The sequence below is a fragment of the Scyliorhinus torazame genome, chromosome 9 (assembly GCF_047496885.1).
Source record: "Scyliorhinus torazame isolate Kashiwa2021f chromosome 9, sScyTor2.1, whole genome shotgun sequence".
NCBI classification, from domain to species: domain Eukaryota; kingdom Metazoa; phylum Chordata; class Chondrichthyes; order Carcharhiniformes; family Scyliorhinidae; genus Scyliorhinus; species Scyliorhinus torazame.
The window spans coordinates 53,891,434-53,909,867 of NC_092715.1; the positions used below are offsets into that span (position 1 = coordinate 53,891,434).

General features: G+C 44.9%; 1 protein-coding gene across 25 annotated transcripts in view; it reads right to left on the reverse strand.

Moving 5' to 3' along the window:
- The window catches only part of LOC140429207 (sorbin and SH3 domain-containing protein 2-like), a 1,121,994-nt gene that overhangs the window by 253,501 nt on the left and 850,059 nt on the right, over window positions 1–18,434 (reverse strand). For all 25 annotated transcript variants that reach the window (XM_072515915.1, XM_072515921.1, XM_072515920.1 and 22 more), the window contains 4 exons: window positions 16,822–16,888; window positions 14,785–14,832; window positions 10,732–10,918; window positions 4,333–4,447 (listed from right to left, as the gene is read on the reverse strand). In XM_072515915.1, coding sequence (XP_072372016.1) covers window positions 4,333–4,447; window positions 10,732–10,918; window positions 14,785–14,832; window positions 16,822–16,888 — 417 coding nt within the window. The remainder of the gene's footprint in view (window positions 1–4,332; window positions 4,448–10,731; window positions 10,919–14,784; window positions 14,833–16,821; window positions 16,889–18,434) is intronic.

Below are 18,434 nucleotides of genomic sequence, written 5' to 3' on the forward strand. Positions count from 1 at the left end.
GGCAAACCACGAAAGCGATTCTCCTGGATGTAGCAATGAAAATGGCACGATTTGAGAGACCGAAAAGATGACTTTTCCCCTGATTGAAGCCAAGAGGGTGTCAAAGAGGAAAAAAGAAAGTGGATTGTTGCAAAGGTTTAAAGACAGAAATTGAAAGAAGGCAGATAAAGAGAGACAGCTAAACGACGTGTGTGGTGAACTGGAAGCAGAGAACCAGAGAGGGAACAGGCGGAAACTTTTCCAAACAGCTCGATTAACCACTCAAAAGTTTCAACCTCATCTGCATTGCAGTCAGTCAGTTTCTGGCAAGGCCAACATGGAAGCAAATTGCTGCTGATGCTGCGAATATAATGAGGACCTTTACAGGGAAGATGGTGAGTCAGAATTCAAAGACCAGGTTGAACATGAGCCTCCTCCACTTTTGAGCTGAGGTACAACGAGGCATTCATTGAACGGACAGCCATAAGGCCGCAGGCCTGGACGATATACCGGCAGAATTACTTGAGATAGGAGGATGATGACATTTTTCTGTTCGCCAACTCAGTGAAGGAGCTACAGGAGTTGGTGGATCAAGTTAACCAGAAATAGTCTCCTCATAAATATTGACAACACAAAGATGTTGATGATGGGCAGAAAGACCTGCAAGATTCTGGTTAACAGAGTTAGTTCAGCTTGAACACGTTTATACCATCCGCTACCTTGGGTCTGCAAAATGCAGAGTTTACCAAAGAAATGCAGAGTTTACCAAAGAAATGCAGAGTTGACCAAAGAAATTTGGGCTTGACTTACGCTGTGAACTCACGGAAATGAGCGTGGAGTAGCCACAGCATCTCGACTACAATGCTAAATCATCTTCCGAAAGCCATCATGTGGTCGGTGTCAGTGTGCGATGTGAAAGCTGGACCATCAAGAAAAGTGAGGAGGATTGAATAATAGCATTGGAAGTGAAGGGACTCAGACAGATATCATGTGTGTCATGGACAGACAGCCAAGCAATGAAATGAGCTTGAGGAAGCTGGTATTAAGAGGAACTTGTTTGAGGCAGTGATAACAAACATAAATACCCCACACAGCTATCGTACTTGATATATAACCCTTAATAAATTTCCCCCTTAAACTGTTCCAATTTAATAACAAGATCCCATACACCAGAAAACCCTTTTCAAAGGGGTGGCCCAGTACACAGCATTCAAGACCTGGTTTAGATGCTCTTGTGTCCTTTCCAAAATAGCAGGCTTGAATTTCTTCCAGAAAACATTTATTTCTTATATTTCATAGAATTTACATAGAATTTACAGTGCAGAAGGAGACCATTCGGCCCATCGAGTCTGCACCGGCTCTTGGAAAGAGCACCCTACCCAAGGTCCACACCTTCACCCTATCCCCATTACCCAGTAACCCCACCCAACACTAAGGGCAATTTTGGACACTAAGGGCAATTTATCATGGCCAATCCACCCAACCTGCATATCTTTGGACTGTGGGAGGAAACCGGAGCACCCGGAGGAAACCCACGCACACACGGGGAGAATGTGCAGACTCCGCACAGACAGTGACCTAAGCCGGAATTGAACCTGGGACCCTGGAGCTGTGAAGCAATTGTGCTATCCACAAGTTATCAAGTCATCTGGAAACAGCTTTTAAAATGTAGAGAGAGAGAGAGAGAGAGAGAGGACAAGATTTCTCTGTCTGAATCCAGCAGCCAAAAGTGAAAACGATAGTAAAACTCAGAGCTACAGCCAGTTCCCAGCGCAAAATCGAAAGCAGAAACCCAGAGCCACAGCCCAGCTCCACCCACACAATGGCATCACTGAAGCCATGTGATAAGACAAAAACATTTCTTAAAGGGACCCTCCCATGACACAAGGAAGCTCACATATTTTGGACATGATGCAAACAGGAGGGGAACGTTTGGAAAAAGAGGTAATGCAAGGCAAAACACCTGGTAAACTCAAGATGGTATGGAAATATCATATCAGAAAGTGGACTGGTCTTTCTATTGGACAGGCTGTGATGGTAGTGGAGAATAGAAATCAGTGGAGAAAGATTATTCACATTGTAGCCAACCCTCGGATGAGGACGGATGAAAGACACAACACTTGGCATATCTCAGAAGCTCTGGGTTTAGTTTTCAGGCTTGCTTGGTAATATGAATTTGAGATATTTGGGCTATTAAACTGATGAAGAGAGACAATTCATTTCACAAATATTTGAGCGACTTTCATCTACGTTGAATTTGAACTTTTGACTGCAGCTACAGAGAAGTGGCCCAGACCATTGTCTCAATTCAATATTCTAGGTATTGTAAGTCACTCTGAATGAAAAATGTCAACCAAGTACTCCAGTCCATTGTTACTCAATGAAAGACGTGGTTAAGATTTATTGCATCTGTAACAAAGCAAACACTTGTTATCAGAGATACCTCGCCTGACTTCTCATGATCAAATGACCATTTGCAACCACATCTAGAATACGGTGTTCAGTATTGGTCTCCTTATTTAAGGAAGGATGTAAATATGTTGGAAGCAGTTCAGAGAAGTTTTACCAGACTGGAATGGGTGGGTTGTCTTCTGGGGAAAGGTTGGACAGGCTAGGCTGGTATCCGCTCGAGTTTAGAAGAGTAAGAGGCAACTTGAGTGGAACATCAAGATCCTGGGAGGTCTTGACAGGGTGGAAGTGGAGAGGATGTTATCTCTTGAGGGAGAATCTAGAACTATAGGTCACTGTATAAAAATAAGGGTCACCCATTTAAGACTGAGATGAGGAGAAATCCTTTCTCTCAGAGTCTTTGAAACTGTTCCTCATAAGGCAGTGAAGGCAGAGTCTTTGAATATTTTTAAGGTAGAAATAGATGGATTTTTGATAAGCAAGGGAGTGAAAGGTTATCAGGGGTGGGGGGGCAGGAATGTGGCGGTGGGATTACAATAATATCAGCCATGATCTTATTGAATGGTGGAGCAGGCTCAAGGAGTCGAATGGCCTACTCCTGCTCCTAATTCGTATGTTTGTAAGGTTGGAAACTGGAGAAAATGTGACCCACTTAAGTAGACCCAGCACTATCCTAACAAAGATCAACAAGCTCTGTGCAGATCCTGGGCTGAGATTGGAGCCTTCCTGCACTGTATTGCTCAATTCCATACACATACGGTGCTTAAGCTATTGTTTTATATTTTTCAAATATTATTTCCTTCATTCTAAAATAATCTTTAAATATTTCTTCAAATCAATGCATGTGTCATCATGCAGCCTTCAGCTGATTGGGCTAATTTTACCAGCTTGTTTCTCTGGCTATTTCCATTGCAATTACTGGAAAAGAACAGTGGGCAAGTAGAATAATGGGTGATTGATTCAAAACCACCTTTTGGATTTGACTTGTTTTATCCAGGGACATGTTTGTTGGATCAGTGGGACAGATGTTTTGGTTTTATGGGCATGGGAAAGGGAGGAATTGACCCGAATAAAAGTTGTAGATACTTACATCTCCTCAGACTCTAACTACGCTACAAGCTCCCTCATCATCCTTTCTGATGTAAGTGCAATCTTTGAAATGGTCAACCGCGCTTTCCTCCCTCAACATCTCTCCATTGTTGCCCATGTTTGATTCCATTCCCATTAATCTTCCAGCTCCCTCACTACTAGCCTTTGGTGTCCCATTCTGGTTCCTCACCTACAGGCTGCCAATATCATGAAAAGACAAGGGGTCAGGATCCATGGGCAGGATTCTCCAGCCCTGCCCACCGCCAGAATCGTCCGGTCCCGCTGAAAGTCAATGGGCCTTGACTGGCCTGCCGCATCCCCCGCAGCGGGTCCCACCACCGGAGCAGAGCTGGAAAACCCTGGCCATGTGTATTCTGATGATACCCAGCTCTACCTCTTTACCACCACTCTCAACTGCGTGACTCCCTTGGTGTGACCAGATTGCTTGCCTGACATCCAGCCTCAAGACGAGCTTCGCTGTCCTTCAGTTAAACATTTTGAGTACACCGAAGATTTTGTCTGCAGCCCCTACCACAAACGCCGTACCCTCAGCAGCAATTTCCTCCCCACCTCAAACACTGCCTACAATTGAACCAGGATGTTTCCAACCCTTATGTCCTCTATAGTGATCAGTGTCAATCCAATAGGCAAGAACCTTACAAAGTCCGAGTGATGCCAGCTCTTTCCTCACACAATGATGAGTACAAAATAAATCATTTCCAACAGGCAGCTACTGGATCTAGATGAATCTGACTGGATGTCAAGCCAACTTGCCAAAAATACATTTATTTATTCAGAATTACGTCTATTAATCTTATGACACCAGAGAAAAATGGTTCAGAACAAGGCTCTTACCGGTCGCTCATGCTCTAGGATTGACGACTTTCCAGGTTCATATTCAAATATGCTTCTGGGTTCAGCGCGATATCTCCGAGTATCAACTTTTCTATCAGGAGGATCCCAGTCGTTCCTAGCAAATGGGAGCGAAAACCATCACACTTATTACCGACATTGCATCACCAACTTCACATTTCACTATGTGCACGAACATGAAAGTCTCTGGGAGTCGCTGGCTACAACGTGTAGTCCATCCAGAAAGTAAATGTTTAACAAGTGAACAAGATACTCACATGTTTGTCTTTAGGTCGTGAAAACTTACGGTAAATCTAGTTAGCACACACACTGGCTGTGATAAAGAACACAAATAACAATAGTCCCAATGACAGATAGCCAATTGGTAAATTAGTATACAAAGCGGGCACTTATAAGGAAAAATGGGGGCATAACAGATTCATTGGAGGAGAGATGCAAATTGGGCCAAGAAACATGATAAGAGCAAAATTGTTAGTGAAAATTGTTGAGACAGTACATCGTAACCTGCATGGAAGAAAAATAATTTGAGAGTAATTTGTCTTCTTTAAAAAGTAAAATTGCTCTGGTGACATCCTGCTGTCATCATAATGCTGGTGTGATGTCATGCTAGGTTTAATTATAATGATGGGGGGCTTCATATATACTTTAAAGGGTTTGAACTGAACCCCCCCCCCCCCCATTCTCCAGATACAGTACTGAGTTAACCAAATTGCCATTTGTTTAATAGCACGTTCATGAGAGAGAGAGATCTTAATCTTCAAATGAGAGGAGCCTGGGAATGAAAGGCTTTCCATCATCATGGCCACGCTGGATAACATTTTTACAACTCGGCGATGAGAAGAGAGCACCAGTGTGACCATTTTCCACGTTAGGCATCCACCCGCACCAAAAGAGCGAAAAAAGGAGAGACTGGCTTGGGTTCAATGTCCCTCATCCCTATACCTTCTGGCAGGAATGTTTTCTCTCAGCAAATGCATAGAAAAAAGGGTGATAAAAAGGAGTAGGGGTGATTAGGGACCTAAAAGGGAATTTACAAATGGAGGCGGGGGCATGGCTGAGGTATTTGCATTTATCTTTACCAAAGAGGTGGATGCTACATGGGACATGGTGTCAGGCGAGGAAATTCTGTCCCCTGAAGGGTTCAAAATTGATAAGGAGGAAGTGTTGGATAAAGTGTCGCTACTGAAAGTTGACAAGTCACTGGGGCCAGATGAGATGCATCCACGGATATTGAAGGAAGTGAGAATACAAATTGCAAGGGAGGTGAGCATAATCTTCCAGTGTTCTCTAAACTCAGGAGAGAACTGGAGAATTGCAAATGTTACATCCTTGTTCAAAAAAGATTTTAAGGATAAGCCCCAGAAATTACAGAGCAGTCAGTTTAACATCAGTCGTGGGCAAGCTTCTAGAAACAGTTATTCGGGATAAATGAGTAGCCACGTCGAAAAATATGGGTGGTTTGGAAGATCCAGTATGGGTTTCTAAAGGGGAAATCGTATTTAACTAACTTGCGGGAGTTTTTAAAATCATAGAATCTACAGAGCAGAAGGAGGTCATTCGGCCCACCAAGTCTGCACCGGCCCTTGGAAAGAGCACCCTACTTAAGCTCACATCTCCACCCTGTCCCCATAACCCAGTAACCCCACCTAATCGTTTGGACACTAAGGGCAATTTAGCATAGCCAATCCACCTAACGTGCACATCTTTGGACTGTGGGAGGAAACCGGAGCACCTAGAGGAAACCCACACAGACACGGGGAGAAAGTGCAAACACCACACAGACACCTGAGGCCAGAATTGAACCCGGGTCCCTGGAGCTGTGAGGCTGCAGTGCTAACCACTGTGCCACTGCAAGGAGGTAACTGAAAGGGTTGATGAAGGTAATGCTGTTGATGTGGTGTACATGGACCTTCAGAAGGCATTCAATACAGTGCCACACAACAGACTTATAAGAAAAGTTAGGGACAATAACAGCATGAATATAAAATAAGCCGAATAATAGGAAGCAAAGAGTAATGATCAATGGATATTTTGGGGGCTGGAGATTTGTAGTGGTGTTCCAAAGGGTAATATTTGGGACCCTTGGATTTCTTGATATGTATTAATTATCTAGATTTTGGAGTATGGAGAACAATTTCAAAGTGGATGACACAACACTTTTAACTATATTTAATTGTGAAGAGGCCAGTGCAGACTGCAAAAGGACATAGATAGGTTGGTTGAATGGGCAGATAGGTGGCAGATGAAGTTAGTTGCCGAAAAGTGTGAGGTGATGTATTTTGTTTGCAAGAACATGGAGAGACAATATAAGGAGGGAATTCTTAAAGGGGTGCAGGAGCAGAGGGACCTGGGTGTCTATGTGCACAGATCATTGATGATAGTACAGGTGGAGAGAGCAGTTAATAAAGCATATAGTATTCTGGGCTTTATTAATCGGGGCATAGAGTACAAGATCAAGAGCTGAACAGATACAAGACACATGCCATAAAACGTTTGGCACGAACATCAGGGCGGGAGTGGGGAGACCAATGTTTTTAACCTAAATATTTATAAGGCGGCAAGGATGGGGGTCACCCTTTGTGGGCCGCACTTTGCCGATCACAGGACAGTCATCTGGGTTCAAACTCCCCCTTCCTTCATATGCTTAAACCTACCCTTTCCGACTTCCGGTGAGGCCATGTGAGGGTAAGACGTGCACGACGTGGCTCCTGCTAGAAACCTGACTTTTTACCCTTTTTCCTGGCTCCACAGGACTTTAAATTCAAGTTAAAATCCAGAAATATTGTTGTGTAGAGTTCTCTATTCTTTGAGATGGCCAGGGGAGACAGAGCCAAAAAAGAATTGGTCCAAAGCTAGTCAACTGACTCTGAAGCCTCTCAGAGGTCTACTGGAGGTAAGATAGCAGAGTCAGCGTCTTCTCCAACCACTCCACTAATGGGCAACGCACTCACCAAAATTCTGGCGATTGAACTTGATAAAGACCGACAAAACTTCTCCATAGATTTTAAAAGATCAATTGAAGAGGCCTTGTCCCCCATTTATTTGGTTCTTGAAACTATCAGCAAGATCGTTGAAGCTCATGGGAGTCACAGTTAAAGACATGGGGCGTCATTCTCCGACCCCCCGCCGGGTCGGAGAATGGCCGTTGGCCGCCGTGAATCCCGCCCCCGCCCCCGCCGAAGTCTCCGCTCCCGGAGATTGGGCGGGGGCGGGAATCCAGCCGCGCCGGTTGGCGGGACCCCCCGCTGGATTCTCCGGCCCGGATGGGCCGAAGTCCCGCCCAGGAATTGCCTGTCCCGCCGACGTAAATCAAACCTGGTATTTACCGGCGGGACCAGGCAGCGTGGGCGGGCTCCGGGGTCCTGGGGGGGGGCGCGGGGCGATCTGACCCCGGGGGGTGCCCCCACGGTGGCCTGGCCCGCGATCGGGGCCCACCGATCCGCGGGGGGGCCTGTGCCGTGGGGGCACTCTTTCCCTTCCGCCTCCGCTACGGCCTCCACCATGGCGGAGGCGGAAGAGACTCTCCCCACTGCGCATGCGCGGGAAACTTTCGGCGGCCGCTGACGCTCCCACGCATGCGCGGGGAAACTGACAGCGGCCGCTGACGCTCCCGCGCATGCGCCGCATTTCCGCGCCAGCTGGCGGGGCAACAAACGCCATTTCCGCCAGCTGGCGGGGCGGAAATCCCTCCGGCGTCGGCCTAGCCCCTCAATGTTGGGGCTAGGCCGCCAAAGATGCGGAGACTTCCGCACCTTTTTGCCGGCGCGATGCCCGTCTGATTTGCGCCGGCTTTGGCGCCAGTCGGCGGGCATCCCGCCGTTGGGGGAGAATTTCGCCCATGGATATGGCTTTGTCAGGCCATGGTGATAGGATCACCTCCCTGGAGTCTCGCCTTGCTTCTGTGGCCGAAGTTAACAAATCATTAACAACTAAGCTGAACGACCTGGAGAATAGATTGCAAAGACAGAATAGTCATATTGTGGGGTTACCAGAGGGGATCGAGGGCCGACCCCGACTGAGTATTTCTCGGACATGCTCCACAAGATGGTGGGTACAGGTGTACTTCCATCTCCTCCAGAATTAGATAGGGCCCATCGCTTACTTTGAGCTCAGGCCCTTGCCCAGGGTATCCTTCTTGTGTAGTGATTGCAAGATTTCACAGTTTCGAAGAGAAGGAGGTGGTTCTTCAATGGGCAAGCGAGCACCAGGATTACACATAGGAAGACTACTCTATTAGGCTATACCAAGATATGAGTGAAGACTGAGCTAAGAAAAGAGCCGCTTATAATACAGTGAAATCCATCCTATACAAGAATGGAGTCAAGTTCGGGATGATCTATCCAGCTCGCCTTCGAGTATCATTCCAAGAAAAAGATCACTTTTTTGACTCGCCCCCGGGAGATGCGGACTCCTTTGTCCAGAGGCACAAGTTGTGCTTTCTTTAATTTGTTATGTGGCTCTGTGTATTAGTTTTAGTTTGCTGATGGTGTCTGCGGGCATCGCTTTGTAGTCATCTGACTTGGTCTGGTGGCCATCTTGCTTTCCAAGTATAATTTTGGAGGATCAAGCAGGATTTGTAAAGGGCCGTCAATTATCAGCCAATACACTTCACCTTTTAAATGTTATTTTCTCCCCCTCCCCTGCGCCAAAGCCAGAGATGGCAGTATCACTGGACTAGAGAAAGCTTTTTACAGGGTGGAATGAGAATATTTACTTGAGATTCCCAGGAGATTTGGGTTTGGCCATAAATTTACCTCTTGGAATCGCTTGTTATATAATGCCCTTACTGCCAGCATTCCCCTTAATTGGGGCACTAGACAAGGCTGCCCACTTTCTCCACTTTTATTCGTCTTGGCAATAGAGCCGCGATCTATAGCCTTGAGGGTGTTGAATCAATGGAGGGGTATTATCAAGGAGATGAACTTGGGTGGATCTTCTTCCTTTATCTTATCGAGATAGGGTGGAACATTGGGTATCTCTTTATGTGGATGACCTACTTTTATACATTAAAGACCCAATTCCCCCCATCGATGACATAATGAAGACATTTAATATCTTTGACTCCTTCTCTGGCTTTAAAATTAAATCTTGGTAATGAATCTTTTCTGGTAAACCCCCTGGAAGGCGAGCCCATTTAGGCAGGTTACCCTTCCTCTTCTCCAGTACAAGTTTTTGTTACCTGGGGGTCAGGGTGGCCTACAGTTGGGCTTCACAAATTGAATTGTTCAAGCCTAATCAATAATGTCAAAATGGACCTACAGAGGTGGAACAACCTTCCTCTATCTTTGGCGGGCAGGATTCAATCAATAAAAATGAACGTACTCCCTAGGTTTTTATTTCTCATTCAATGCCTCCCCATTTTCTTGCCCAAATCATTTTTTATTAAGATTAATAAATTTATATCTGCTTTTATTTGGGCGGGTAAGAATCCCAGAATCCCCACCGTTGTCCAGAGAGAAAGAGACAGGGCTTTGTCCTCCCAAACATATTGATCTATGGCCGCACGGTGGCACAGTGGTAGCACTGCAGTCTCACAGCGCCGAGGTCCCAGGTTCAATCCCGGCTCTGGGTCACTGTCCGTGTGGAATTTGCACATTCTCCCCGTGTTTGCGTGGGTTTCGCCCCCACAAGCCAAAGATGTGCAGGGTAGGTGGATTGAACACGCTAAATTGCCCCTTAATTGGAAAAAATGAATTGGGTACTCTAAATTTATTTATTTTTTAATTTAAAAAAACAAAAACATATTGATCTATTACTGGGCCATCAATATCCAAAAAATCTTAATGTAGATCAGTGATCCCAATTCAATCTGGGGCCTAATGGAGGCTCGCTTTTGTACTACATCCACTCTCCTTGCCAGTTACTGCACCGTTGCCCTTTTCTTCCGTAGGATTCTCTTCGAACCAAGTGGTGTTCTCTTCTCTTAGAATCTGGATACAGTATCTAGGAGTGCCAGGCCGCCCTCTTTAATTGGCCTCTTAATTGTCCACTGGTCGAATCCCCTCCACAGCCATGCCGTTTCCCCACGCGGACCCACACTTGGTGCCGGCAACGGCAGCTAATAAAATTCCAGCCAATGTACTCGGACCGTGGGGCTCCTACTCACCATTCATGTGCTTCCCTCCGCCCCCCCCCCCAAAAAAAAAATCCCCTGGTAACAATAAGGCCCAGAAAAAGAGCGAGCAAGACAAAAAATACTGTCAAAGTGCCCTACAGTGTTGCACCAGATTTGTTATGGCATGAGAAAATTTAGCATGAATCCCTATTCTAATCTCTGCTCCAACTAATATTCACATGTGTAAACACTCAATTGGATAATTAATCTCACAAACGTGAAATAATTTAACATTCTTACTGCATGGCACGAATTATTACACTTACTTTTCTGTGGGGCCTGTTTCTCGCAATCTCAGATGTGAAGGTGGTGGAACGGGTGGAGGCGGTGGTAACGGAGCAGATTCCTTGAAGAACTCAACACCATTGTCTGAGGAACTTTTTGATAAAGGTCGGTAAGTATGAGTCTTGGGAGGAGGGTGCGCCTGAACAGAGGTGAATGAGCTGTAGTTATCTGGCACAAAACAATGAAAGATTTTTAAAATCTGATAGAAAACAACAGAGTTAGCTATGTAAATATTATACATAGACAAAAAAAGCTGACATTTTTGTTCAGGTACGCAAAAGATAGTGGAACTGCTCACAGATCACAGAATTGTTACGGCGCAGAAGGAGGCCATTTGGCCCGTGGTGTCTGCGCCACCTCGCCAAATGAGCTGCCAAACATAATATTCACTAGAAGTATGGTGTTTTATTCTATTTTCCGATGCGTCGCTGGAGAAATTGATGTGTAAGCGTGGGAGGGGTAATGAGAGAAATTCCTGTCCTGTATATATTATAACAATTTAATAATCATAGGGGAGTACAAAACCGGAGGATTGCTGAAACAAAATAAGCAACAGCCATTCTCTGGTTCATTCCCCAGGACAATGCCATGACCAATCAAAGTCAACCTGCCTGATTTGAATTTAAACAAAACTTGGCAGTTAATGGTCAGTCATCAGTTAACTGGTGCATTTCCCATGGCAACACTTCTTCTATCAATCAGTGTCCACTTGCCAGACAATGAACACTCTCTTCTCATGAGAGTATAAATTGTTGTTCCCTTTTCATTTGGTATTATTGCAAGTTGTCTTGATGAGTACATGATGAAAAGCTTTGACTTTGTCTTTTTTCGGCAATACTTAAATGTCAGACCCTTTTCTGTACCACTAACAGATCTGATTTTCCTAAAACCGCACCATTGTGCAAATAACTTCACTTCCAGGTTTTCAATAATTATCAGACATTATGGTCAAAATTCAACAAGTGAAGTGGTCTCCATTTATCCTTGACATAAATGGTTCCAGACTTTTACCTCAGCCTTAATAGTAACTATTTTCCCGATGAGCACTGGAAAGAAACTAAACTGATTTATTTAAAACAAACTGCACAGATGTGCCTTGGAACAGATATTTGTGTTGACATCTGTAACCCACTTTCCACCAGTGAAATGGACTGAAATGTACAACATGCAGTTCTAGAGACCAGGAAGGATCCAGATTTGTTCAGGGTCTGTGCTGTGTTGGTTGATCTCAGCTGACGTTCCAGTGAAGAGAATATCTTGCTTTCAGTCCCTGGGCTAGGAAATGGAGGGAGGAGAAAAGGGAGCTCGGGACCTGCTTTGGAAAGCTGGGCCAGTAGAAATTATACTTGGTAATTCGGCTCTCCAGTATCAAGTCGACGATCAGGACCCACTTGCCAGGCCTCTGTGAAGAATGGCTGTTCGGTTGAAGTGCTGGAAAGCTGCTACCTCTGTGCAGCAATACCCAAGGACGTGAGAAAGATTAAAAATGTATTTTGTTCCTGAGCAGAGAGCACCATTAGCAGGAAAGAGGACACCAGAGCTATGGCTTAATACTACTCCACGTGGTGTATTTACCCAGTTGGCTATTGGGAGAGCTCTACTGCAGTTTTGATGCTCCTCTACTCCGTCACAGTAATGCACATGGTCGTGAATCTCAGGACATTACTTTCTACTGTGTCAGAATGAGGTTTCCAGTTCCCACAACATCCTGCGCTCTCTGAGCGAGACTGAAAGACAGTGGGCGTGATTCTCCGCTCCCGCGCCGGTTGGAAGAATCGCCTGGATCGCCAAATTTTCCCGTGACGCCGGTCCGACGCCCTCTCGCGATTCACGGAAGCTGCCAGATCGGCACAATCGCCTTTTGCGCGGCGCAGTCCAGTGAATCGCCCGAGACAGCCAAAATGGCGATTCACCGGTACCCCCGCGATTCTCAGTGCCGGATGGGCCGAGCGGCCTGCCCTAAACGGCGGGTTCCCCCCAGCGCCGTCCACACCTGGTCGATGCCAGCGGGAACAGCGCGGGAATGCTGGGGGGGGGCCTGCGGGGGCGGGGGGATCCTGCACCGGGGGGGGGCCTCAAATGCGGTCTGGCCCGCGATCGGTGCCCACCGATCGTCGGGCCGGACTCTCTGAAGACAGACCCCCTTTCTTCCGCAGCCCCGCAAGATCCATCTGACATCTTCTTGCGGGGCGGTCTCGGGGAGGACGGCAACCACGCATGCGCGGGTGACGCTAGTTATGCGGCGCCGGCCGCGTCATGTATGCGGCGCCGCCTTTACGTGGCACCAAGGCCTGGCGCGCATAAATGACGCGGCACCGCTCCTAGCCCATTTTCGGGCCCTGAATTGGTCGGGATAGGGGCCGTTTCGCGCCGTCGTGAACCTCGACGGCGTTCACGACGGCGCAAACACTCTATGTCTCCATTTCAGAGAATCGCGGCCAGTGATTACAGCTTTTGTGCTGTATGTGCACACCCACTGAGAAATTGGTTCAGACTGCTCAAACGCATTTCACACAAACCCCTTAAAGGCATCGCAAAGAGGCTCCCATCCCATCTGTCTGCACTGGATTTGAATGCGGGCCCTGGAGGTGAAAAGGCCACTGTGTGAAGCAACCGAGACATCCAATCTCACTGAATTCCCAATTTAGTGTAATTAGAACATGAAAGAAAAAGTCAAAGATGAAAGATATTTCAAAAATGAGCGGGTCACACACACAGTTAAAATATTGTTTGTTTTCCATGCTTTGGATGAGTAATGAAATGTAATACCTGAGGAAAAAAAGAAGTGTTGGCACATTGGGCAGGGTAGGTTTCTACCTGAGCAAGAAATAAGTTCTCTTAATAACCTCACGTCCATCTCCCAAATCTATTTGTGCAACAGTTGGGCGGAGCAAGCTTTTGAAGCGTTTTATCTGAACTTTCATCAAAATGAAGATCAAGCCCTTTGTAATGATAAGCAAGGGGTGCTGCACAATACATTGCTGATTGACTCATTGCTCCCTTCTGTGCATACATAGGATGAAACGGCATTTTGCCATTATGACATGATCCACTTCAAATACAGAGCACACACCCACAATCTCCCTGTCCCTGTCCAACTTTCTTATGAAAGATTAGTAGGTGAACAGCTGCTGTAAAACATACTGAATTCAATCTTTCCTAGTTTGTGAACAGTGACACAACTTCATGGATTCCAGTGTGCACATTCATAACCTGTCTGACTGACCTGCCTTCAGCGGTTTCTGCGTTTACATCAGATTAAGGGCATTTGCAGCTTTTACATTTCTATATTGTTACAGTTTTAGCTGCCTGCCTTTTCTTTTAAAATGTGTGGAGAAACACACATCGCCAAATTAAAGCACTTCATGCGAAAAATCTTCAACTAAATCAGTAGAATTTAGGTAGTGACCAGATTGTTATGGATAACTTGACCTGTGTTAATTGTGTAACAATTTGCATTTAATTATTTGCAGGTGGAAGGCATCAATTGGGGTTCCACTTGAGCAGATTTGAAGAGGCACTTTCTGAAATGAGGGTGGAAGTTGAGTTAGAAGATGCATGCTTGTTAAGCCTTACTCGGCAACCACACTCGACTGAGTAAAGATGAGCTCCAGTACTATCCATTACCAACTGGCTTTCTAGAATATAGCACCTTGGTTAGTGCAGCATTAATTCAACCTCTAAATTAGAAGATAACGGTTTTTTTATTTCTATATGAAATTAAGAAAGAAATCTGTAACTTTGGCTGTTATTGTATTACCGGAAACGTGAGTTACTGGGGCCCCTGAAGACATTGGATGGTACTAAGTTCAATCCTGAATGACACACCAGGTGAAAAAGGTGCAGTGATGGAAGAGGGTCATAGCCTGTGTGCAGTCAATGAGGTGGAGGTTACCAATGAGTGCTGTCTGGTGAAGACTGGGAAAGGGAATCAGTAATGTTACATTTCCACTCCTGTTGTGAATTTTGCAATGTAGCTCAATTGGGAAAACCAGTTTAATTTGAGATCCAAAAACAGAAGATAAAATTCTTACCAGGATAAACATATGCATATGTAGCATTGAATGCATCTGTATCATCATCTGTTAAAAAATAAAAAGGAATGTTGAAAGTGGTTACTGCCAGCTATCAATACTAATGGAATTGGACTAATTGTCTTGTGGGAGTATTTTTCATTTTGGTATATTGTCATTGCGGCTGACATCAAAGTGGACCCTTATTCAATTCATCCTAACTGGTTCAGACTGTATATGTCTAGATTTTCTTCACCAAAGTGGTAGAAATCCCTCTAATTCTCTAAACTGTTCGTGGATAGATCCACTCAACTCTAATTTAGACATTTTACATCCATATCAATTGCCCCCCCCCCCCTTGGATGTGTACATGCCAGTCTGGCATTACACCCATCAAGGCTCACACTTTACTGGCCCGCAATGTCAGTTAGAAGCCAACAGTTCACTTGTTTTACAAAATGGAAAGAAAATTTCGAAGGCAGAATTTCGAGTGGGAACATAGAACATAGCAGACCTCCAACTAAGCAAGCATGGAAAAAGACAATACAATAAATTAAAAGCATCATTTGAAGCAAGATGTATGGTAGAGCTATCATGTCTCCCTTGTGCACAGGGATGGATAAAAAATCTGAGCCATTCTCCAAAAGGGTGTTTGACTGTCAAATGGCCTTAAAACCAATGTGTGTTCCCTGGGCAATCATCTGATAAATGTAGGAAGCACAGAGATCAGGATTCAAAATGCTTCACTTTGTTACAATTGTAATGTTAAGATGATTTCTGTAACAGTCACATGTCCAAAGAGGTCTCCATTCAGAGTTCCTAGCATTACATCAGAAGGATTTCCTCCAGACAACTTCCAAAACCCGAGATCAATTTCCGAAACAGGTTTGCAAGAAAAAGTACACCGTCCTGAAGGGGTGAGGTATCCAATATTCAGCCTATCACAGGAGAACAGCGACAAACCATGGCTGCTGGCTGTTAAATGTTCTGGAATTCTGCCAATCGCCAATGCTGCCTCATCCCACCTGTTGCTGGCAAACCTCAATCATCCTGATGTTCTCCAGACTTAACTGCTCCAATATTCAAGCCAGCGTTCCACCCTCTGCAAAATTCAACTGATTCAATACGCTGTTGCCACGTCCTCCTCTGCATTAAGTTGTGTTGTCCCCAATTCTTCTTGTTCATCCTTCCTGTCCTGGCTGACGTAGATTGGCCTCTGGTCTTTCCAAAACCTCGAATTTAACATTCTCATCCCTTTGTTTAACTCCCTCCATACCCAAGCCCTTGAAATGAAAAATGAAATGAAAATTGCTTATTGTCACAAGTAGGCTTCAAATGAAGTTATTGTGAAAAGCCCCTAGTGAAAATGAAAAATGAAAATGAAAATCGCTTATTGTCACAAGTAGGCTTCAATGAAGTTACTGTGAAAAGCCCCTAGTCGCCACATTCCGGCGCCTGTTTGGGGAGGCTGGTACCTTCCTATCTGCACCCCCCCCCCCCCCCCCCATCTCTGCACAAGTTGCCATTGCTCTGACCTTTTAGGTATCTCCACCCTCCACCCTTCCTCTGTCCCACAATAACAGCAGTGTCTATTCAGCCTCGTAAGTATCTTGTTCTGTAATTCTCCCCCTAAACCATTCTTGCCTTGATGTGGAGATGCCGGCGTTGGACTGTCTTGCATCTTTTGTCGATATATATGTTTCTGGAACATACCTCTTCATTCACCTGAGGAAGGAGCAGTGCTCCGAAAGCTAGTGATTTGAAACAAACCTGTTGGACTTTAACCTGGCGTTGTAAGACTTCTTACCATTCTTTCCTTGTTCAACCTCTCTGACCAAGTTTTTAGTCACCCCACCGTGTTTACCTTTCTTGGGCTCAGCACCCATTTTTTTCCCTTATGCCCTGGTGCAGCACCTCAAGACACTTTTCTATATTGAGTTGGCGATATATAAATACAAGCTGCTACTGAGTAACATGGCATGTAAATGAGAACTCGGAGATTCACAGTTTGATTCAGAAATGCAAATTATTTAAATCAGTCATCAGTCTTGAACATACCTGGCTTATGCACCATGTGTATTTGCTTGAACATCGTCTTATACCAGTCTTTTGGTCGATCCACTGTCTAGATTACAAATGCAAGTTGAAGTTAGTCACTAAAGAGAAAAGTACATTTGTTCGCACTCTTTATTCTGATTCCAAAATGCAGGGATCATGATTTTTATTCTCCTAAAGTGGAAGGTAATAATTTTTTCCTCCAATTTTCTGACACTAAAATGGCAGCACTTGTAGATAATGGATATGCTGTTAGTGATTGTATGCAGCTGGTAATGTGCAGCGAGTAGTCAAGTTGAGGCCGCACATTGTATTTGGAATATTGAGGACTATGAGCTGCCCGAAGGACTCTGAACCATCAGAATTACAGCTGACTCTTTGGAAGTATCTATTGTTAAGTATAGCGGAAGCCTTCATTGACTCGTTTGCTGATGGTACAACAAGGTTTACCAGGCTGATTCCTGGGATGGCGGTACGGTCATATGAGGAGAGAGTAAGTCGGTTAGGATTATATTCATTGGAATTTGGAAGAATGAGAGGGGACCTCATAGAAACCTACAAAATTCTAACAAGATTAGACAGGGCAGATCCAATGTTCCCGATGGTGGGGGAGTCCAGAACGCATAATTTGAGGATAAGATGTACATTTTTCGGACTGAGCTGAGGAGAAATTTCTTCACCCAGAGAGTGGTGGGTGTATCTGTGGAATTCACTACCACAAAAAGTAGTTGAGGTGAAAACATTGTGTAGTTTCAAGAAGGAATTAGATATAGCTCTTGGGGCTAAAGGGATCCTGGGATATGGGAAGAAGGCGGGATCAGGGTATTGAATTTAATGATCAGCCATGATCATAATGAATGGCGGAGCAGGTTCGAAGGGCCGAATGGCCTTCTCCTGCTACTATTTTCTATGTATGCTTCTATATAACCTCTCAAGTTGATTTTTGGACTTTTCTTCAGAAGTGAAGGAAGGTAGAACCGTGTTGGGTTTTATGCTGTTGAAAGAGTGGAGGGGGAACGAAGAACAGAAGGAATAGGGTTGCGGGAAGGAGAGGTTAACAAAACAAAAGCCAAAGTGGTAATGGTTCTGGAAAAGAAACAAAGCATTTGTGCAGAGTGCATGTGAATGGCAGAATGATGGACTGATCTGACCAAAAGCAAAACCATGAAAAACAAGATTCATATGGCCATTCTTTCCATATCCCATTCTTCATGCTTCACTGAATTTTATTATTTATATTTATTCAGAGGCTCAGGCAGGGCAAGATTACTCTGGTTGCTATGTATCACAGAATCGGAGGCACAGAAGTGTCACATTTGTTTTACCAAGTTTGCACAAATCACCTCGTGTAATCTTGGTCCCCTATTCAATTTCCAAACACTTGAATATTCCCCTTGTCAACAGGTCATTCCGATTAAAACAAGGTAATCTACAGAATTCCACATTCCAACCATCCTTATTTCTCTAACCTCCCCTTTAATCGTTTGTGGTCATCCAACTTTTGTACCCTCTCCCAACAGTCTCATTGACCAGTGGAGCCTTACAACCACTTTCCATGATCTTGAAGGTCTGTGTTTGGTGATCTCTTAACCTCGTTATCCTTACAACCACTTTCC